Source organism: Vicugna pacos, chromosome 9 (assembly GCF_048564905.1).
Source record: "Vicugna pacos chromosome 9, VicPac4, whole genome shotgun sequence".
NCBI lineage: Eukaryota > Metazoa > Chordata > Mammalia > Artiodactyla > Camelidae > Vicugna > Vicugna pacos.
Genome location: NC_132995.1, coordinates 56404144 through 56428802, shown reverse-complemented (window position 1 = coordinate 56428802; position 24659 = coordinate 56404144). Strand labels below are relative to the sequence as shown.

General features: G+C 40.2%; 1 protein-coding gene across 4 annotated transcripts in view; it reads right to left on the bottom strand.

Moving 5' to 3' along the window:
* Positions 1-22224: 22224 nt before the first annotated feature.
* Positions 22225-24659, bottom strand: part of GDAP2 (ganglioside induced differentiation associated protein 2) — a 56952-nt gene continuing 54517 nt past the window's right edge. For all 4 annotated transcript variants that reach the window (XM_072967916.1, XM_006216136.3, XM_072967915.1 and 1 more), the window contains one exon: positions 22225-22786. In XM_072967916.1, coding sequence (XP_072824017.1) covers positions 22739-22786 — 48 coding nt within the window. In that variant the 3' untranslated portion in view covers positions 22225-22738. The remainder of the gene's footprint in view (positions 22787-24659) is intronic.

Here is a 24659-nt window from a genome sequence, read left to right as displayed (position 1 = left end):
GGTTAACTGATCTAGGTAAAAACATAGAGCTGGAAAGTGGCAGAGGCAAGGCGAGCCCACTCTTCCACCGCCGAGTCCAGAGCTTGCTTTAACAATTTCCAGTGCACTTTGTACGCACACTGTCTTGCGTGCTATGCCAGGTAGGACTGCATCCATAGAGTTAAGGATCTCTCAGTTCTTCTCTCTGGAAGTTCTTCTTTACACTTATAAAAATCCTCCTGCTAGGACAGTGAGCAAGAAGAGTCTGAGGACAGGTGTGGTGCTTTTCCCTGGGACTCAATGCACTTGTGTTTGTTGGGTCTTTTGCCCTTCATCCCCTTTGCTTCAACCAAGTCAATCAGCAAAACACACAAGAGAAAGACCAAGCCACGTCCCCACTCTAGCCCGTTACTTGCTCAAGTAGTCACCACATATCAGAGGCCTACCATATGTCAGGAAACCGTAAAGAGTAGGTCGGATTCACTCCCATTTTTCAGTCGAGAAAACAGAGGTTTGGAGGATAAGTCACTTGACAGGGTCGCAGCTTGCAAATAGCAAGACAGATTCAAATCTCGTCTGACTCCAAAATTACAGTCTTCTCACCATACCACAGGGCCTCTTAAAAGAAATCAAGTCAGTGACTCATTTCCCCTTAACCCCCTCTCCACTCCCTTCTCTTCCTTTGCCAAACTGAAGCAGTCTGGTGTAGTGGACAGATCACAGGTCCTGGAAAGAGAAGCCCTGGGCCCCTTCCAGGCTGTCTGAACAAGTTACTTGGTCTCTTCATTATTCTACAGTTAATTTGTGTTTAAATTAAAGAAACAGCACGGCCGTTCAGATGAAAAGAGGTGATGTCTGTGATGCTGAGAACTAGAAAGTGCTGAATATATTGGTGCTGTTATCATCTACATATGTCACTTCTTTCTAGATCTGAAGTAGAACTTAACTTGCAGGAATCCTTTTCTGATTGACGCAAACCCCTTTCATCACTCGCTTGGTTTATACGTCTTGAGTGTTAGTAATTACGAACTCGTTCTCAGATGAATCTGATGTTTGCTTTGTCTCTTCAGATGGACTGTTTACTAAGGCAGGGACTGAATTTTCTATTTCTGTTGTATCCTCTTACCTTGCCCAAAGCAGCGATCTTCATTTAACAGGAACTCAGTAAGTTCAGGGCGAAGGACTGACTCAAGAATGAGAATTTGTGCGGAAAGTCAAGAACTCATTTTGCTTACAGAGAGTAGGATATTTGATGAAGACAGGTCTGGTGAACCTAGAAAGCGCCAATTAAGTTGGAGAGATATGTCCCTACATGGATTAGTGAGAAATAACTGGGCCATGGAGAGGGGCAAAGTGCCCGAATCCCAGTGCTTACATGGTTTTTTGAGGGTGGATATTGGTTCTTTCTGTCTTAGAGTTGGCATGGTGAAGTGTAAAACTTACTAAACCAGGAGTCAAAATCCTGGGCTGCAGATTTACAAGTCATTTAACATCTATAAGTCAGTTTAAACATTTGTAACATGATAGGCTGAACTAGACTACTGTCAGGCTATTATCTCCACTTCAAAAATGTTATATCACAGACAAGAGGCTAACTTTCTTTCTTTTTAAAAAAAAATTTTGGAGGTAATCAGGTTTATTTCTATACTTTTAATGGAGGCACTGGGGATTGAACCCAGGACTTCATGCATGCTAGGCACGTGCTCTACCACTGAGCTAAAAACTTCTTGTCTGCCATCATTGTATCATCAGTTTCCACCTTTAACTTCTAATATTCCCATCAGGACATAAATAATCCATATAATTTCATAACCCACAAATATTTTTCCCTAACATCATGGTCCCGTCCACATTTTAGAAGGTGGTAATGTGCAGAGAGTCAGACGGCTCTGCCACCATCTCACCAATGACCTTGGGTGGCTGACCCTGCACATCTCAGTTTTCTCATCTATAAAATGAAAACGTGACACTAGTTAATCTCTCAGGCCCCTTCCCTGGTTAACATTTGACATGTATAACACATCACCTCATGCTGTATATATCTGGCCAGGCACAGGGCAGAGCCAGGCTGCTCAAGAAAGGTGTCAGGCAAAGCAAGCACCACAGGGAGTGCAGGGGCGGGGAAGAACACTTCCCCACCTGTGAAACGTGGGGGCCTGGGACAAGGACACAAATGACTGACTCCATCACAAAGAAGATGTAGAACTGCATAACTAAGGTTCCAGTCTCTAACAGAATGAATGGGTCTGGAATAAAGAGAAAAGCATCTTTCTGATTAATCTGGTCAAAAATTTTTGGAAATTATCAAAAGAGAATAAATAAGTCATCCCAAAGTATTATTATACAATTTTTTTTTTCTGCTTGTAACTAGGCATTGAACTCTGGAACCTTGTGTCTCTACATTGAAGACATTCTTTTCCAGGCTACCACAGAAGATTATCTATTTCTTGTTTCATACTGGGACATGCACTTATTTGGGTGTTGGCCAAGTCTTGTCACAGGAAGGGTAAATGTTTCATGGCAGGACCAAATACATAGTTCTGAGATCAAATATACATTCCCATTCAACTGCTAGCATATTCTCGCTTGCTTTGTGTAAAGCTTAACATTGAACACCTCAGTACCTAAGAGCCTTTAGCACTGGTGCCAGTTGTGAGGTCAATAAAGCTGTGTGGGGAGCCTGAGAATCTGAATTCCCATCAATTCCCACCACCAATTCACAGGGTGTCCACGGGGAACTGTCTCTCACTATTAATTGGAAAATTGGAAACCTGGAGACTTCAACACTAGGTTCAAATCCTGACCCTTCCACTAATGGGACTCAGAGCCTTAATTCTCTTTGTGCCTCAATTTCCTCATCTGTAGAGTGGGGATAATAAAAGATCTAGCCTCACACGATTTCTGGGAGGATCAAGTGTGTTCATACACAGAATCACGCCTGGCACGAGGTAAGGGATTATAAATACTGGCCATCATTATCCACCTCACCACGCTACTTCAGCCTCTCATTGCCTCCTGACAATTTTAAACACCAAAGGCCGGAACATAGTTTCAGTAAACGCAAATGACCGTGAAGCTGAATTCAGGATGCTCAGAAATGTGACCTTAGGCCTCCACTTCTCTGACTCCCTGGTGTGTATCCTATGATCAGAGACCCCTGGGAAGAAAGGGAGCTCTGTCAGATTTTGTGCTTTGAGGTGGTCAGTTATCCTCCGATACAGCATGAACCTTCGGGAAAACCCGCCCCCACTCACCATGTGATCCATTTCCACCTGCCTTCTTCAATTTCTTGTTAGTTCCTTTTCCCTTCGGTTGGTTCACTGGCACTGGTTTTCCTTTCCTACATCACAGCCCATTTTCCAAGTGTGCTTATGTGTATACAAGACAGCAGGGCAAATGCAGCAGCGATAAAAGCCTAAAGACACTGGCTCAGAGCATCAGATTCTCTCCTGAGACGTTGAGAAAAGAGTGCAGAGCCTCTGGGTTTACCCCATGAAAGAAACTGTTTTAGGAACCAGGCAGGAGACTTTTTTGTCAATAGAATTTCCTCTGGAAAATATGGAGAATATGCATATTCTATTTCTGGGTGCTTTCCTCATCCTTGGAGCTAAGAGTTAAAACTTCAACTCAGGAGGGCCCGCAGGAATGCTCTTACGACATGTCAAAAATTCAGCAGAGTTAACACACTCCCAGGTCTGACTCTCTGGAAAATCTCTGCCAGGTCACACCTCACTAGCACCATGACCAAACAAGGACATCCTATGCAGAGTGGTCACCATGGAGTCTCTCTGAAACAGCCTCAGATTCAAATAAAGCTCTAGTCTCCTCAGATGCTCATTTGGAACTGTCATACCACATGTCCCAAATGTTTATTGGAAAAAAAGATATTAAAACTGTAAGACAAGAAAGTACAGTATACCATTGCTGTCCAGAGGTCACCCAGAGCAAAGGTCAGGACTCACAATTCTCTGCTAAAATGTGTTTGTTTTCAATGCTTCCCAGCAAAGTGGGATTCTTTAAATCAGACAGTAATAATTCGGTATAGAGATGGCCAGATCGCCTGGCCTTTATTGCTGAACACAATGTCCTTGTCGACTCCAACTCATTTCATGACATATCTGCTTGAGGAATCTTGACATTTTCGTCACTTCTTCTATCTCCAGGTTGGTTGCCAGCCCTTGCTGACACTGCAGCGGGATGTAATCACCAACCGAAACTCACAGAACCTTGTGAACTGCTTCTGTTGCACTGTGTTCTCTTTAGGAATTTGCCTTGGAAAAGTCCTTGTGTTTATTACATTAGACCTGGGCAGGCAGAGGCCATTTCTAAAAGATAATAATTCTAGTAAATCCTTATAATATCCAGAGTCAAAGGGTTGTTCTTGATTTATAAAGGGTGTGATGGTGATACTTTACTAGTTGGATCCTGTGCTTTACAGTTCCCAGTTTATCTTCAGCTACACTTTGAGGTGATGAGGTGTAATTATAAGAGAATAAGCCTAGAGATAAAGGGCCAGATAGAGAAGAAAACTGAGAAGCTGGGGTTCAAACCCAGGTCTTCTAACGTCACAGCCCGTGTTCTTTCAGCAACCTTCTCCCAAGTTAAGTGCTATAATTAAGGAAGACAAGAAGAAAAGGAACCTTCAGTTCTCAAGAATACACTCTTCAGCCTTTCTCTCTAAACTGGGACGGGCCTTCTCTCATTTGCCAAAGGATGCCCTGTTAGTGAAAATGTATCCATCATTTTTTGTCTTTACAAATAACTCATGCCATACTCAAAGCCATTTAGGTACTTAAACAGGGCAAGTTGTGGGTTTTCCTGCCTTTCTCCTCCCTGCCTCTTTCTCCTCCCTTCTCCACCCTCCACCAGTTGTAATGCATGCCTGTGTAGATACAAGCCTAACTGGTTTTCATGAAAATATTACAGTATGAAGTCAAGAACAAGATTTAAAAATGGGCGTGAGACACTTAAATACTGCCCCCACCCCTGGCAACAAGCAGGCTATTTTTAAAATGTAGAGTATCAAGGAGTACATATGTACAATGTCCTGCCCAGAAGTAACTATAAAGGGCAAGGCTTCCGATTAATGTGAGAATCTGAGGCAGCACGTAGTCCAATCAGTCAGTGAAAAAAAAAAAAACCCACACATTTAGTGCAGGTGTTGTGCTCAGCACTGTGGATACTGGGATGCTGAAAACAGGTACGGCATGGTTTGCCCTGCTGGAGCGTACAGTCCGGGTGGGGAGCTGTAGTCTTTCACTCAAACCCACGTGGAAGGTTAATAAAGCTCCTGTTGTTCCTGCAGCAATGTGAAGAAAGTATTTTGTAGCAGGCAGCAGCCGAAGGCCTATTTGCAGAGCTGGCGAAGACGGGCAAATATGATGATGACTGCAAGGGTTCCCCAAGTAGCCAGTAGGTAGAGAGATGGCGGCAGCAATAGAAAAACAGCTGCTAAAGAGTCTACACTTCCAAGCTTGAACTTGGAGCAACTGCTCATGGTGACAAATAACTCTGAAATTTGTTGCTGTGTGGCAGGAAGGTCACAGGTCTCTAGCAGACCACTTGGATCCCACAAGCATGATAGAGACAGCACGATGAGAAAGGATCCAGATAAAAACAAGGCTCTCCTGAGGCGTGTATTAGCCTCCTGATGATGGCTTTCTGCTGTCAGAGGAAGGGGTCATCCGGGATGGAATCATAAACACAGGTTGGGAGCTGGTGGCTCTCCTTCTGAGGTTGGGCATGTGGTCCCAAAACACATTCAAAGGGTAGATGTTAGTACTTAGAGAAAGATCACAGAGTGCAACACAGGAGGTCCTAGACAAGGAAGGCTCTCAGAATGACACAGAAAGTGGTGAGTTTCGCAGCAGTGAAATCACGGTCCAGCCCTGATTAATTAGAAAGTCTGTATGTATGACTGTGAGTGGGCCAATGATTCTATGTGCTTCCAGACATTCGAATGTCAGATACAGGGCAGTCATGGAGGGTTAGGCAAACACATGGCACACCAGCTGCAACTGTTAGATTTCAGCCCTTTCTCCTGCTCAGCCCAGGAGGGCATCACGGTCATTCTCGTCACAGTGCTGCAAGCAGCAGTGACCAGAGTTAGTATCCAAAACATAATCCTTTTGCAACACTTGGACTAGGCTTTCTCCAGACCTCTCTTATGCGTGGGGAAGGACTTATTAACTTGTTATCAGGATTCTCATTGGATGCAGGACTGAGAGGGAAGGGAGCTTTCAGGTAGCGCATCACATTTTAGCACGGAAAGAAGAAGGACTGACAGAACAGGCACTTCCCTAGTCCCTCCTGGCTAAGGATTGTGTCCAGGTCCTCCTGTGAGAGAACTGGTCATTAATATCAGATTCACACTTGTCCTGCATGTTTGCAAGAAATTAGAACAATTTAATACCTCTACCAGGCTATAAGATGCATGAAGTTAAGGTCTATGACTCTTGTACAAGACTGTATTCCTGGAGCCCAGGGCATAGTAGTTGCTTAACAAGTTATTTTTTTTTTTGAGTAGGTAGTAAACTTGTGTGTATTAACCCTTTAGTAGGACAAACACAGTAGCGTGGGTTCAGCTGCTCACAGCTACAATCGATTCTTAATATTTATAGCAGTTATGTTCTATAAAGTTGCCACGAACACCAGATTAGTGAATCCTGAATTGTTGCTCCTAGAAGAAATATAAGATGAGGTTTCTTTGAGCCTCTGGTCACCATATTTTCATCAACCAATCAGTCCTTAATTTTTTTTTAATGTATGTTTCTGTTTAAAGGTCTCATGTATATTATTGATTCAATAACAATGAACTCATGGCCAACAGCACTATAATCATGCCTGAATGACGCTTTATCCAACACACGTATTTCCTCCATAAGGCACATCACAGCCCTCTCGATTTTAGGAACACAAGGCAGCACTTCAGCTCTATACTGGGAGCCATTTGACACAGAGAAATCAACAAAGAGCAAAAATGCGAAACACATGGCACCAAATAGAACAGAAAGGAAACGTGTTTATAGCATGAGAACTGAAACGAGAAGGCACAGCACCACCTTGCTGCACTCAATTATTCTGCTGTCCTGAGGAAAACAAGGGACCTCTCTGGTATGATTAAAAAGAGCAATGGACCCAAAAGTTTACAACTGGGTACCCAGCAGTTCCCCCAAAACACGGGGCCTGATTAAGAGCTGTTTTCATCTGGGGATGGTTACGTAAAGATAGAAGACAATGGGAAGGTGAGTGTGGAACAATGTGGTTTACAAATTAAAACAAACCGTAAATTGCTATGTTTAGCAGGTACTTCTTGAGCCTTAAAAAAAAAAGGCATATTTAGAACAAACAGAAGATTATATATCAGAAAAAAATAAAAAATAAGAGATGGCATAGGCTGGAAATAGCTTCAGAAGAAGTTCAGGAACATTTAGAGGTGGCTCTTAAGGACAGGTAGGAAGTGTTAGAGAATTCTAAATAACGCACCACACTGAAGTTTTTGGATTCTGCTAAAGTGACGTGAAATGCATGTGTTTCCTCTCTGATTCCTAGCCTGACAAGAGAGACACACTGAGGTGCACTTTACCCGAGAGTAGCTCCGTGGGGAGACAGTAAGCATCCATCAGTGCTCACTCTTTGTGTGTGTGTGTGTGTGTGTGTATGTGTGTGTGTGTGCGCGTGTGTGTGTGTGTGTGTGTGTGTGTAAGGGCAGGCACAGCTCCAGTCACGCAGGCGTTATGGCTCATTTCAGTTATTCTGAGTAACTCAGTATCCACCATCATGGAAGACTGCACAAAACTCCTAGCAAGGCTGCCTCATCACCTCAGAGCCTCCTCATCACCTTCCACGCCTTGTTGGCTTAGCGTAAGATGATCAGCTGCCACCTTCAGGTCTAGTATTTGGTCATTAATGAGCCACACTTGGGACCTGAAACCCAGTTCTCACTTATATCCACCTTTCCTGGAAAAAAGCAAAAATTATTAGGAGTTAATGTTAGGCTGCTAACCAAAGGAAAGATCATTTGGCTGTTCACAAAAAAGTATTACATGGGGACCTACTGACTCAAGTCTTTCCTGCCCCTGTGACTCATCAAATTGTTCCCAAATCCTGATTGACCAAGTGGTCCTCCTGCTCTAGAGCTTACTCTTTTGATAACATAAGCACAAAATATTTCATTTTTTTTCTTTTAAAAATTATTTAAAAGCCAATTACACATCAGGGACAGTTCAAGGAGACACTGGGAACACTGCAATGAACAAAATGGAAATGTTTATACCTCTGGTCATTCAGAGAGAGATATATGGTAATAAACAGCGCGATATTTAAACCAGAATGGCCCTGGCACTGATCAATCAGAAGAGATGCTAGCCATAGTCTTGGGGTGGGGTTCTGGAAGGGCAGGAGGTGTTAACCCTTTAGCTGCTTGATTGCAGGGAGATCCAGGGAAACCGGGGGAGGGGATTGGGTAGCAAAGGGCATTTGGAAGGCTCAGGATAGGAGCTGTTTACCAACTCATCTGGAGTGTTCCAGTATGTTTAACAACTGATGTGGCCGAATATGAGCCCTCGGAACAAGTGCCACGGAGAAAAACTAAATGGCGTGACATGACCAGAGTATGAATAAAGTGATTTGTCCCAGAAACAGTGAAGGAAAATACTCAAGGTTTAGAATGCGACTTCTTCGAGGGGCTGCAGGGAGAGAAAGAGGGAAGGGAGCAGTCCGTGTATGCAGTACCTTGATGTTTTTAAGTCTCCATAAACAATAGATCTTGTTTTTATGATATTCTATGAAAACAAACTTCCCTTAATCTTACTTCTTACCTGGAGTGAGTCATGATCTCCAGGTCCGGATGTAAAGGATAAGGGTCTGTAAAGAAGAGATGCTGTATAGGAGGAAATTAAAAAAAAGTACCATCTGAATCTAATAATGTTGGAATATTAACCCACTCTCATCGACCGAACAGGAGGCCATGGGGTAGAAAGCAAAGTGGTAAGCAACGAACAAGCCGCAGAAGCAGTAGCAGGCCTGTTCTGAGTAACACACTACATTCAGATCTGGCTGGCCTTTGGGCAGTAAGGAGACAGTGCCCTCACAGCTGTGTTTTGAAGGCAAAAAACTACATGTTAGTCTTAATAGGCTTTGGCTTCTCCCTTTTTCATGTTGAGGCAGCTTGGACCCAATAAAAGTCATTTTTAAGGAACATTTTGAGAAAGTGATTTTTAAGGGAATCAAGAGCTTTAAAAAGTGTGCCCGGGAGCTATGAGCAACTGTGGAGAAGAAAACATTTTAGGCCTTGTTTAATGCCTTTAATATCATGATTTCAAGAACAGGAAAGAAACAAGACATCTCCAAGTCCTGTTTTCATACTTGATGGAAAGAATTATAATCGGTATCATTCAGAACATGTAGACAGCATCTCCTTTCAGTAGTTGGCCAAATGTTTAAGGCAAGATGTTTCAGTCTGAGATTTAATATATCTGGCGAGATGATCTAGAACTTTTTGTTTCCCAAAGATATCCTTGATCTTGAAGAAGACTAAGAACCACTGGCATAATGGAAAAGCTCCTTCATTCATTTATTTAACAAGCACTTACACAGTGCCTACCATATACAGGTACTAGTCCAGGCACTGGGGATACAGCACCAAGCAAGGCCAGCGAGGTCCCTGCTCTCATGGAGTCTGCGTTCTACTGAGAGGGTTGGAGGATTGATGGGAGTCAGACACCCACGATTAGATACCGGTATTGTAACTTTCAGCAGGTTATTTCCTCTGAGCCTCCATTTCTGCATCTGTAACATACGGATCGTAAGAGGGTTGGAACTAAAATGATTCAAATAGCTGGCACAAAGGTATGAATTCAATGAATGATAATTATTCAACTCCCTTCACCAGGAGGAAGTAGGTACAGGTCAGAGAGCTATTACTACTTCATTTTTATAGATGAAAAGGTTAAGCTTGAAGGGGTTGCATGAGTGTGTGAGACAAGGGAGTGATTAACATAGCCATGATCTGGACCAGATAGTTGATAGTCCAACTGCCTCTTGCTCTGCTTTCTCCACATGGCTTTTCCCTGATGAGAACTTTGCTGACTTCATCAGCTTTAAAGAACCGCTGAATTAAAAAGGGGTTAGCAAAACTATGGCCCACTGCCTGTTCTTATATGGCCCTCAAGCTAAGTGTGAATTTTACGTTCTTAAAAACGGTTGAAAATAAAGAGAAATAGTATTTCATTATACCTGAAAATTATTTAAATTCCAGTCTGTATAGTCTTACCGGAACACAGGCACACCCATCTGCTTAAGCATTGTCTATGGCATGGCTGCTTTCACACTACAGGCAGCACAGCTGAGGAGTTGTGACAAGAGACCATATGGCCCGAAAAGCCTAATATATTTACTATCTGGCCCTTTACCAAAAATGTTTATCAACCCCTGATTTCAAACGTCATTTTCTCTGGAAGGAGAGACATATCAAATAACCCATACATCTTCTGAACTGGTAATGTGACATAACTTAAAGAGCCAAGCGCATCTGAGACACTTTGATCATAGCAACTAGAATATTTAAGTAAGACAGCAGCTAATATTTATGAGAATTTTAGAACTAGTAAGTCATTGGATTCCCCCCAGCAACTCTCAGAGGTAAGTACTATTTACATATGAAAGGAATGAAATTCAAGGAGGCTGGGAAGGGAGTCCAAGGCCACAAAGCTAGTAAATGGGTGAGATGCGATGTGAACTGAAGCCCATGCTTCTCTACACCAGACCAATGCCACGAATGGAGAGCCCAGCAGTTTAAACAGCTTTGTATTGGTAGATTTACCCCATCTTCTCTGACTTTCCAAAACCTATTCCCTGATATTACCTATGGTTAGTTTCTTTACTTTAAGAATCTTTTCTCCCACCCCGGTAAAATGGGGGAAATACCTAGCTTGCAAGGGTGTTCTAAGGATTAGAGATAATATATTTACGATGCCTGTTATCCAAACGTTTGCATAAGATGCATGCATATAGTAAATCGGCTGAGGCAACTCTGGGGGCAGAGGGAGGTGGAGCTGGAAGAGAGAAAAAGACAGCTAAACACGTCCCCTAGTCCCTGAAAGGCCTAGTGATCAGCCCGAGGCTGCCAGCTGCCAAAATTAGGCAGCTTATCCTCCTGGAGAGGGTTTCTGCACCCACAGTGAGGGGAGGAGCCGCACATGCTGCTGCAGGTGTGATGAGAGGATGGTGATCCACCTGAGAAGGTCAGTTCCTCACAGCTGATGGACAAAAATGCTTGCTTCTATCCTGAGCACGGACCCTCCGTGAGACTGAGCATCAGCACGGGGAGAGGAAACAGCCCTCAGCGCAGAACTGGGAGAGGCCGCGGCTGGGAGGCCAGGGAAGGTAAGTAGCTGTAAGTTGTCCTCCAGGATTCTCCTTTTGGAGGAAGGAAATGGGGAGACTGAGGCAAGGAAAGTGCTAAGCCACTACTCTGAACACCTAGGGTGGTGACCAGGGGAAGTACCTTCTTCTAGATCAGATATCAGAGCAATCTGGCAGCAAGAATTTCCCCTGGTCGCCACCCTAGGGGTGTCTCTTTCATCGACGAACAAATATTAATGACCGTTTCCTAGCAGGGGTCAGGCACTGTGCCAAGTGCTCTCAGCATATTTTCTCAAGTGATTCTCACACCCATCCTATGAAGTAGATATTGCTACTGACATTTTATGGATCTAATATACGTACGGAAGTGCAGGACTGAAACATGATGCTGTACAGCAAAAATGGACACCACATTGTAAACTGGCTATACTTCAAGTTAAAAAAATAAAAGTACATTTTGTGGATGTGAACACGGAGGCTTAGAAGGGGTAAGTGGCTCTAAACCCAAACCAACACCGCTAGTTGGCTTCAGTCAGGACTTGAATCAGTCTTTTGACACCGATTCCACTTTCCTTTCAATTACTCCTTAGTTGCCAGCCCTGGCTAGTGGCTTCTGTGGGTATTGATTTACTCAACAAACAATTACTGAGGCACCGTTCTACCAGCGAGTGCAACATGAAGTGTCTTAGAGGGAGGACACATTGCAGTAAAACCCAGACTCAGGAGGGGGATGGGAATGGGGAATGACTGTTAATGAGCACGGCACTTCCATTTAGGATGTTGAAAATGTTCTAAAAGTAGAAGATGGTGATGGTTATGCAACTCTGAGTATACTAAAAACCACTGAACGGTACACTTTAAATGGCTGAATTTTATGATTTGTGAATTAGATCCCATCAAAGCTGCTGAAAAAAAAAAAAAGGGAAGAGAAAATAACAATGAACATATGAAAAAAGGATGTACTCTGTAAGATTAGAGTAGAAATAGGAGTCTTTATATTCAAAAGGAATATACGGTAGGATTGTATTATAATTTGATTTTGGTACATGTTATAATAAATTACAAACATAAAAACAAAACGAACAAAAAAAACCTCTTAGACACACAGTGGTCTTAACGCTGTGCATTTCACTATTGTGAATTTGAGTGGGCTTCTTGCCTTTTCCCCACTTCTTGTCTAACACCCATGGGGGGTCATGTGAGGTTCAAAGTTGGATTTGCTAGGACAACACACCAACAAGATGGATTCCACAAGTGAGTGTTAGCAGCTCGTAGTTCTGGTCCTGTACTGAGTGCTGTACAAAGAAAACAACCATGCAGCATCTGGACTTCACTTGTCCAATGTGAAGTTCATTTCTCTATGGATTGGAAAGCCAGATCTAAGCGCACAGGGGTGAATACAGAGTTAGCCTTAGATATTCCTATTTGAACTAAAAGGTTAGTGGTTCTTGGCTTGCTCCTTTCTTCGAGTGAAGGCCATAAGAATTAAGGTCTTTCAGTTTATTTCCCAATTTTAAAGAATTTGATGCGTCTCAAGCAAACCACCCATAACAACAGTAATCATAATTTAGTTAAACTGGAATTCTAAAATTATAATTTATTATAAGAGAAAGTGGAAAAAGTCCTGTAAGCTCATATTAGGAACTGACTTTAAAGATGCTCTTAAGTCCCAGGTTGTATTCTTAGAGCGGTACACAGTAAGCCTTATCTCTGAAAACTTTCTATACCGACCATATAGAATTAAGAGGACCAGTATTAAAAGGATGAACTTGAGGCACCGAAGATCTAGATGTGCTTTCTAAATCATCACATAAAGCAAAAATTAACTTTAATGTGCATATATTAAACTTACTAAATGAGGCATAAAGATTATACTACTAAAACACACTTCCAAAAAGGTTGAAAACCAAGTTATTTTCTGGTTGAACAAAATTATTTCATCTGCAAATATCTGATTTCTCACATTTAACTTAATCTAAGGTTATGATACACGTTATGACTAAAATCCCTTAAGAAGTTAGTGTCTCTCAAGGTTCAGTATATTAGCAGATTGTTTCTGCGTATATTTAAAGTTTATAGCTTGATAAGTCATTGACTGAAATCATGGCTGCTGTCTACATTAGGGTTTACTAGGACAAACACCATTTGCCGACTTAGAAAATGTTCACTTTTTCTGTGCTTACTCATTTCTAAGGAACACTAAGCCATATGAATAAAAAACCCTCTCACCATTTCAAAAGGCTTTTAAAGACCTTAGTGTGATATCAATAAGGGTTGAAAGAGGATGAGTTCAAACAGTTCAGAGAGCTGTATCTCCTTACAGTTATTGTTGAAAGTAAAAACTTACTGTGAGAAAACATCCAATGCTTGCTAAGTGCCAGGTGTTATTTAATATTTGTGTACATCATCTCTAGAGAGCTACCCCAACATCCAATTACTACCCATTTTACAGATGAGGAAGTGAAAGGATAGAGAGACAGCAATCTGGTTAAACTCATACCAGTAAGCGCCACAGCCTGAGACCCTCAAACCTTAATGTGGATGCAAATCACCCGAGGAACTTTGATAAAACGCAGAGTCTGATTCCATGGTGCTGGGGTGAAGCCTAAGAGTCTGCATTTCTAACAGGTCAACACTCTTGATCCCCTGACTTTAAGTAGTTAGGATATTGTAAGACTCAGTAAAGGGCATCTGGATGCCCCCCTATTCTGTCTGCTGTAGAGGATATGCACATTTGGTGATGGAGGGTCTGCATACTGGGAGCTGCAGGTTACACTTGTGTCCTGTATGCCACGCCATGGGAATTTCTTCTAGGCAAAGCTGTGATCACGTGCCAGTGCCCTTCGAGCGGAACATTTTCATTACAGAGTAATTCATTTCTACTTCACTGGAATATACTTCTTAATTAGTTTTCTCTAGCACATAGTAGACTGCCTAAATTATTGCAGAAAGCTGGGCACCAAATTCCTATCCTTCCCTTCCCGGGCCCACAGTTAGACTGCATTCCCTGCCTTCTGGCCTTGCAGTAAGGTGGAGCCAACGACAAGCGCAGCCTTCTGCACTGTGATCTTGCTCACCGATTCAGGAACAAGTGAAGGAGAGAATTTCTGTGCTGTAAAACTAAACATCAGAAAATGCACTCATGGATAAGAATTTAGCTTCTCCTGCAGGAGTCTCTACACTTTGAATACAGAGCCGATTCTGGCACACCTTTGGCACTGGACAGGGAAGCACTGCCGAAGTCCGTGCAGTTCTGAAAGTGGTTTAAGCTCATCACATTCAGATCAGCATTTTCTCAGTGTTATTTGGTTTCCAAAGGGATGGTTTCTCTCTCTCTCTCTCTCTCTTTCAGCGGAGGTACTGGGAATTGAAGCCAGGACCTCATGCATGCTAAGCACACACTCCACCACTGAGCTATACTCTCCTCCCACCAAAGAGGTGGTTTTAAATGCCGCTTTCTTGTTCAGCTTCTCTGGAAGGAGGCATTTTTATTTAAGAAGTGGACAGTGAATGGGAGTGAATGGATAGTTGGGTAAAAAACTAAAATTTCACACCTATAACTTCAAATTAACATTAACCTCTCAGCCCTAAATAGTTTCACAGTCCCTGAATGAAGACTGATAACCTCTGCTGTTAGTTCGCTAACTTGGCTTAGCCAAGTACAACATAAACAGAAAGTAAATGATAAGAAAAAAAAAATCTGCTTTGGAGGACATAAGAGGGAATGTCAAAGTCAAGCAGCTGTGCAAACACAGTTAAACCAAAGAGTTCCAGCCATAGGTGGCAAGGTTGTCCCCAAACTACCTATACTCCCCATGATGAGGCTATGAGTCCAACCTGCCTTGACCTACCAGGGCCTCCACTTCTTCATCTGTAAGATGAGAGGCTTCAGTGATTCTCCACTGCTTGAGAACCAATGCCCCTTCCACAATGAATTTTAACACCGACTTTACTATAACAGGTAATATTCACAGATGATATAACCCACCTATAATGCTTGAAAAATCAATGTGATGTTACAAATTATAATATACATTTCAATATGAAAATGCCAGACACATCTAAACTAGAAGATGTGATGAAATAGGCAAATGATTTATATAGCTACTTATAAAGAATAAATTTGGATTCTAAAGAAGCAAAAAACCAGAGGGCATTATATCCAGATAGTAAAAGAAATATTATTATAAACCAGTCACATTTAATATGAGAAAGAGGAAAATAACTTGAAGGAGGGCTCACAACCCAAATCAAATAACAGACTGCTAAAACAAAGAAAACCAGGTGGAACTGGGCCATCTCTGTAAGATGAAGCCAGAACCATTTTCTTATGCTGTGATATGGGATGAGGCAGTGAAGTAACATAGACAGCCTATCTTTTATCTTGATAACCCACATGTACAGGGAGGCATGCGTTCATTGAACGTAAAGCTCTTGCTGATGGGAAAAAGGGGCTGGGTTGGAAAAGGAATCAATAATTTCCACAACATAGACCATTACCAGGCTTCTATATAAGACAGCATAAAGAGGGAGATTTTCATAATAGACTTTTAACAAAATTCAATGACAGCCTCACATTTCACGTGTCTTCACTACTTCAATAATTTCTGCAAATGTTTCAGTAAAGAGAAGAATTTTAATTTGATACATACTACCTTTCTTAATACATTAGTTCCTCTTAAAACTCTCTCCTGGTGTTTTCTCCCATCATCCAATTAGAGGAAAAAGCAAAACAATTTTAAAACCCAGCCTACAGGTAAGCCTGTTCGTTTTTCAGAACGCCAGAATTTTTCTTTTTAGAAAACTAGGAAAAGATAAAGGGCTTACTAGAAACTATTTTAAAGGAAAGTTACGACGATTATTAAAAATAGGTTTCACAGGTGAAAATAAAGACGCTTGTGTATCATTTCTCAGACTACCCAGGAATATCTGGATAATATTGGTGGGGGGACAACCATTTTTCTGCAGAAAAGCTCTACCGAGATTCAGGGAGAATCTCATGTTCCCATTGGTTATAGACCTTAAATGGGCAAGAGAACATAATGCACAGGTGAAGCCTAATGACCTCTATATTCCTTCGCTGGACCACAGCCCAGCATGACAGCCTTTAAAGGAAATTTACATTTACTCTGTGTCAGTTTGATTATTAACACATCACACAACCATCAAAAGGAAACTTAAATCACCTCCCCTCCGAAGAAACATCATTAATTTTAATAAAATTTTTTGAGAAAATATAATTCAAGATGAAATAATTTTTTAAATAAGCAACTTATGTTGATAGTCTATATTAGATTATTGTTTATAATAGATACGGAGTCAGACTTGGATTTGAATCCTGATTCTACAACTCAATACGTAACACATATAAAGAGTTTAGCGAAGTTGAAGGCACAGTAAGTCCTCTAATGTTAGCTATTATTATTTCTAATCAAAACGATGGTAGCTGCCGTTTATAAACACTTACTATGCACCCTTTATAAACATGGTTGCGTTTATTTCTCTTAATTTTGAGTGAGTATTATTATCCCTGTTTAATACATGAAGACACTGAGGTTCACAAAATGTTGAGATGGTCACACCCAAGGTCTGAACCCAGCTGTGTCAGAAGCCAAAGCACTGATGCTATTAACCACCATGAAAAACTCTTGTTGGGAAAGAGAGAGAGGAATTGAGAGTCTATATGTGTTTGAGGGGGTGGGGGAATCCATGAGTTTACTGTAAGAATTAGACATTTTTCATGTTGATGAAAATATTAAAAAGTAATTAATATTCATGTTCTGAATTATCTGGATAACTGCCTTGAAACCAAATCCTGCCAGAACATTTCAGTGCCTAGGTTTGCACTTGTATTTACTTGCATGTTAAGGCTGAGTTCTGCTTTAGTTGCAGAAGGCTTGTGGAGAACAGAGGCTGACTTAATAGAGAAATGATGCATTCAAGCTAGATGAGGACCAAATAACATCACTATGTGTGCTAAACAAATGAAAGTGATGGTCTACACAGAGGAAAAGAGTGGGAGAACTGAGCTACCACACAGCACATGGTAGTAGGTACATGCTGAACACAAAGAACCTGTCCTACAGAACTCAGCACCATAACCACATTACAAGTGACAGCTTCATTTTGGCAAAACATCATCCTCCATCATATTTAGTTAATGTTATTTTAAACTGTATTAGTTTAATAGTTTTGCTTGTGTCTGATCTATAATCTTCTCTGGTTTTATACTTGTGCAAGAGCCATAAGCATAAGGCATTTCTATCTAGCTTTATCTTTATATGTACTTGGATAACATAATAAATAAAGTAAGAACTGAGGAGCTAAGAATTTTTCCTTATTAAAAGGGGATGTGCATTATTCAAGTCTGAGAGGCACTGCTCTATACTGCACTGCTTGTGTGGTTGGGCTCCAGCAGGACACGTAACTTCTCTCTATCACCACCCACGTCACAGGATTTGTAAGAGGATTAAATGAGATAATGAATGTGTGAGTGCCTGACCCGCAGAAGGAATTACAATGGTAGTTCTGTCTCCTTTACCTGAAACAGGGAAGACAGGGAAGCTAGATATAGTCTAGGCTCTTTTACTCTAAGTGTGGTCTTGGGACCAGGAATATTGGTATCACCTATGAGGCTTGTTAGAAACTGCAAATCATGGGGGAGGGGAGGGATAAATAAGGAGTACAGGTTCAACAGATGTAAACTACTATATATAAAATAGATAACCAACATAGATTTACTATATAGCACAAGGAACTATAGTTAATATCTTATAATAACCTATAATGGAAAAGAGTCTGAAAAATATGTATATATATAACTGAATCACTTTGCTGTACATCTGAAACTAACACAGTATTGTAAATCAACTACACTTCAATTAAAAACAAACATTAAAGAGACTGAGAATCCCAGGCTGCATCTCAACCAACTGTTCCAGAACGCATTTTAACATATGCTCAGCTGATTTAATATATGCACATTAAAGTTTGAGAAGCGCTAGTCTAGGTCTCCACAGAGAATGTCGACAATAAAATCCACTGCATTTTGTACTGGTCTGTAGGCTAACTTTGGTGATTAGAGAAATGCCAGGTGTAAACAGCCAAAAAGACTGTCTTATCTTGGGTTTAATATAAACATTACCATTTTACTAACTGGCTGTATTTGTATAAAATGGGACCCTCTTTAAAAGGGAATTAACTGATAATTCAGAAAGATCAAAATATATTTTTAAATGCAAAATCGCCATAAAAACTTTCTGAATTTTGAATAAATTTTAAGATCACATCAATCAAAACATTGTTAGGTTGCCTCTGCCCAATAGAAATTAAAATCATTTACATATGTTAAGCTTTTATTTAAATATTTTGGCCCATCTGGTTTGACAAAGTCTTGGCTCAGTTTATGGTGACTGTGTGCTTACTTAACAAAACACATTACCAAAACAAAGTATGCTGTATATAAAAAATATATTAGTTTTAACTGCTGAACAAAAATATTAGATCACATTCAGCAGTTATGATTTTTTTAGTGAAATTCACCTACAGAGTATCTACGCTTTTCTTCTTGAACTCAGAGGCCCTATACATTTAAGACATCCTGAATTTAAAAAGATTCAAAGATACTGTTCTTGGAAACAGAAATCAAAGTTAACAACTAATATCCAAGAGAGCCACTAATGTCTAAAATGAGCTTGATACCATCTTTCTAAGGGCTATTTTGGTAGAATTAAAGCTTGAATGAGGCTATTTATTGCTCTGTGTTCTCTACATAGGGGTCATTGAAACTGCACTCAAAGAATGTAAAGCAAAGCAGATTATTGTGTGTAAACATTTATATGTGTAAATGTGTATATATATGTATGTATATATATGGTTAGTTAGACCTACTAGGCATTTCTTATAATTTCTGGGTCTATGATATGACCTAGATTGCAAGCAGAATGCTTCTTTACCCTTTATTGTCTCAGGCAATCGCAACCCAGGGATCCATCCTATACTACGAGGTATGTTAGCGCCAGTACCAGTGAAACACTCTAGAGCGCGCTGATCATGATGACTGTAACTTAAGAGAACCACAATCCGAGGCTCACGGGCTGACTCCAGTTTTAGAGGTTTACATGATATCACGTAGTCCCTCTGGTCCTCGATATAATCAATCCACTGTTCTAGAGCCACACGATTCTTCTCCTTCCCGTACTTCAAATTCCAATAATTTCTGTTCATATATTAAGCAATTTAGACTCTATATACATACATACACAATGTATCGGGGAAACACAAAGAGTGATTTTTAGCTTAGACTGAAACTGCATTTTCTCACTTTCCTATTAAGTGCTGCAAAGAAAAGATTAAATCATTACTTCAATATACAATATCTAAGCAAACAAAAGACAGGTAGAAGTAGGCAAGCCATGTTTTTCTACTACATTGAGTACACTCATCCCTCTCTAGAAATGGGAACTATTTTAATTCTTTTAAACTTCACATCCATTTATCCTACCCAAAATACTCTAAAAATCCCCTGTTAATTAGTCTCAAATGACTGTACATGGATTACTTTGAAAAAAATACAATAGAGCATCAGCCAACGGAATAAGATATTTATCAAAGAAAAGAAAATCTTTAATATATGAACCACTTGGTCTTTAAGTCTTAAGAGTCTAACGGAGACTGAGCTTTTTTCAAGACATCATTTTTGCTATCAAGAAATAGTGAAATAGATGAGTTAAGAATGAATATAGATGAGTTAGGAATCCAATATTTGAAGCAAAAAACATACTTATTTTAAAAATCATATTATGCCTTACACGAACCAATTCATGAATTAACTTTGTTTTTGTAAACTGTTTCTTTCTCAATTCAACTAGCATTGGGCAAGACAAAAGTTTAATTCAGTTAAGGACTTGGTGGTGCTACGAGTTAACATCAGATGCTAGCGGTCATCTCCACCCCTTTATCCTCCAATGTGTTCTTGAAAGTGGCACGTGTTACCCAGGCTATCCAACTCTTTGATGAAGGCAGATACATACTGAATGTTACTTAATCATTTCAATATCAAGGTCACTATGTTCCCCTCCTGGGATTTAGTACATTGAAACAACTTCATTACATAAAACCTCAGACAGCTATAAAAGCATAAACTTGATCCCATACCAAATTTAGTTTCTCTGAGAAGAGCAACCTTATCTTTACTCACCGTTAAATTATAAAATGTAGGTGATATGTACCACCTTTATACCCTAAGACACCAATGAAACATTCTTGCTTGTGTTACTAACCATTAACATACTGGTGTGAATATAGCAAAGGGACATCCTTTCAAAATTATTGCTTATAAGAAACTGTACATATAAGTTTGCTTCCTTTCAAATAACAAAGTAGCTTATACCCCCTATTATCTACAGAGGAAATGATTTGGGCCAAATGCCAATTTGAGGTAGCCAAGTACAGCCTTAACAAAGAAAAGCTGACATATTTCTACAACTGTTCCTATTGAAAAGATGCCTCAAATATGATCTAACAACTGAGTGGAGAAGATGAAGCTATCAGATTTTTAAAGGTCAAGACTCAAGGAGTACTGTTTGAGAGGAAGCTCAGTACCAGACATCTGACTGGCTGTGAAGACCTGATGACCTAGGGAACAGAACAGAAGTCTTAACAAATGAGGATATGTAAGGAACAAGTGGTTTTGATTTCTGGCACAAAGCAAATGTGTCCATTACATGCCAAAGACAAGACTGCTGATTTAAGAAATGTTAAGCCCCTTCTTGTTTACATGGGAAAATAGAGGATGGGGTTAACACAACTAGAGGGTGATTTCTCTACCATAAATTAACAAATGTTTCTTTCTTCTCCACTGAAGAATTCACTTGGGCCTAGGGGAATGGGACCCTTCAAAGCACCAATCCTGAGCACATCAGAACACAAGAGCTCTTTTTCTTCTCTGAATTGCCAGTGTACATAGGAGGGTAAGGAAGATGGGGGTGGGGGTGGGGGTGAATGTAGGAATCAAAAGGAATACAAAGACACCCAGCTGGAAATGATAATGGTTTGACCTTAATTCAGTAAGTAATATTTTTAAATGGCTAACAGATGCCCCTTGTTAGTGTAGCCCTGGAGGAATAATAGGGCCAGAAGCAATTCTGGACAAAGTAGGGAGGAGGTCCTAAGGGTTGGGATTTTGCACTAACAGCTCTTGTCCCAAGAAAAGGAAGATCATTTAAAAGGAGCCAAGGACAAGAGGAGTGCCTTGCGGCCCTTCCTCAAGTAAATTTATTAGCATGTAAAAACCAACTGAAGACAGTCCATCACACAAACTCTCCTAGCATTTTTCATCCAAAGACATCAAAAGCCCTTTCTAAATGCTATCCTCATGATACCTCTGTGAGGTAGGCAGCATAATTCTAATTTTTATTCATAAACAAGCTAAGGCACAAATAGAGCCTGAGTGGCAAAAGGGGTCTGGAATTTTGTTCACTGCAACACACTTCCTTCGTATTGATGCAAGCAACTCAAGACACACCGCTAGGAAATGTCCTCAGAGGAAGGAGACCTAAGAGCCAAACAAAATCATTCATGACTCTCGGAAAACAGCACTCTCTCTAAAGGCTCCCTGATGGAGTTTCAGAAGATGCTCTCCATTCAAGAGTGCGACCACGTGCAGTCCTGTTGAAGAAGGAGACCAAATCACCTATGACTATAGGAAAAAGGGTGAAGACACAATCTAGCTTTTCCCCACTTCTGAAACCGGAGCAGTGACAATCGTAACAAATCACACAATCTAAGGAACTTTAGTCCTTAAATCTTAGACTTAACTGGTGCAGTAAAATTCTAAGGCCCGTATTTTGCTAATGATGTTGATGTTTTTGATCAGACACATTTCTACATCCCTGATGCCAGGAAGTTTTCTTTTATCATAACAAAGTTATCTGTGTAAAATGCAATGCCAGGATCTGAAGCAAACAATGCGTCCGGTCAGCATACATTGGGTCTATATATTTTGAGAAACACTCGAGTACACAAAGAAAGCGAACAATGTTAAAGAGATGATGTGAACAATGTTGGTGGCTTGTCTAACAGAGAATCCAGTGTCCCTGCAGGAAACTGAAAATACTCAAAAGTTGCTCCCCAATTTCTATTAACAACTGTCTAAAAGTGAACATTTTCATTTGATACAAATATACAAATTTAAAATAAGTGTACAGTATAGAATGGCCTACCATTTTTGGATTGCTTATGTGCCAGAAAATATATAGTCAATAAAAAAATACCAGAGAGGTGGGGACAAAAGGCTCTCTGGATCTGTACAGCAAAAAGGAACATCACTTCAGCAGGTAGTGATCTGCGGAGAAAGGGGTGTCCTTAGAAACCAGTAGCACTGAAAGATAGCAGGTCACAAATCTGGTGACGGGGGATAAGATGCATAATAAGGCCCATTTTCCTGTGGAAAGAAACAAAGACAAGAACATTAAGTAGTAAGATCAATTTAACTGGGAATATAAAAGAAAGGGATTTAGAGTCAACCACACAGTGTATGTAAAACGTCTAGCACGTGCCTGGCCCTGAGCAGGCCCTCGGCAATCAGAGTAGTTCCACTGTATTCAATCAGAGCTGGTGTAATGTAGGCAGAGGTAATCAGATGGTAATAGTCTCAAAAAAAAATTACCATTCATTGAACATTCTATATGCCAGACACTTATATCACTTTTCTCTCATTATCCCTTTTTATCCTCACATAACACCATAAAGTAGGTAACATCCTGATTTTACAGAACAGGAACCTGAGGATCACACAGATTGCATAATGCACCTTAGGTGACCGAGCTAGCAACCAGAAGAGCCTGAATTTAAATTTAAACTCACGTCTATTCAAATCTAAAGCCCAGATTCTTTTTTTTAGACTCTGTTGTCTCACTGTGTGCCGAATCTTTTGAGTTATGAAACAAAAATTATCACTGAGGAATTTAGTAACTATAACTGTTGTGGCAGAAATGAGTCTTCACGACATGCCTGAGTGGCAAGGCTTTTAACAATGATAGTTTTTAGGGTATTTAGTTCAAAATCAACGTGGAGAATTAAATGTCAGAATTTTAAGGTCAAACGTAGAAAGTAACAAATCAGCGTAAGGGGAAATTTTTGGACCTTATTTTGGCTAACTTTATCTTAATAAAAATCAAGACAGTTAGCTTTATGGTAGATGGACTCTAAATTAGATTTATGAGACTTAAGATTCATTAATTATTATTTAGGAAAATATTTCTTTGATGAGTAACTTGTTTTTCAGTAGACCATTAAAAAAAAGGTCTAGCATTAATGTAAGGTAATAGTTAGGTATGGAGAATGAGAGGTGGGATGAGAACAGCATTGCTATTGCATAAATACGGTATATTTACATCACAGTTAAGGAGCATCAAGTCCATCCAGTCTTGAACACAGCAGGCAGTTAAATGGTATCTGAGTGACTAAGTGAATCAAAGGCCCTGCAACTCTTCAGAGCAGATGCTCTGGAGTAGAAATTGATCCTGGGACCATAAGCAGGAAAATTAGAGACTATCTAGGAAAACCTTACTTTCTGACTATAAATCTGACCAGGTAGAAAAAAGATCAAAAAAAAAAAAATTAGGTAGAAACAAATCCTAGGATTGGCTATATTTTAGGATACTTGAAAAAAATTAATGAAAACTTTCTTTTTGTATTTCAGAATTTCCTAAGACAGTCTGTTGTACCTACTAATCACTCCAGTATCCTCAATATGCATGGAAACTAAGCTTAAGAAACATGCCTGAAGGTAGCAGGGTACAAGATTAACACACAGAAGTCAGCTGCATTTCTTTACGCTAACAGTGAAATAGCAGAGAAAGAAAGTAAAGAAATAATCCCTTTTAAAATCGCATCCAAAACAATAAAATACTTAGGAATAAATCTGACCAAGGAGGTGAAAGACTTACACATGGAGAACTACAAAACACTGACTAAGGAAATTAAAGACGACTTAAAGAAATGGAAAGATATCCTGCTGGAAGAACTGTTACCAAGTAAATCTGCATGTGCTCTTTGACTGTATTTGTAAGAACGCTGACCAGCTCCCTTTCTGAAAATGGTCTAAGAACCATTTTGATCTAGACGGATAAAAATTACCTTCTAACTACTTTCAAAGGTTCCTCTTAAATATCCTACATAATTTACATCACTATTCTAAGTCATATTAGACCCAGAAAAATAGAAGCTTGCTGAAACTTGCCAACAACCAATACCACATCATACCTTCACCAAATAAAGAAACTACTATGGGCAAGGCACACTTGAACATGATA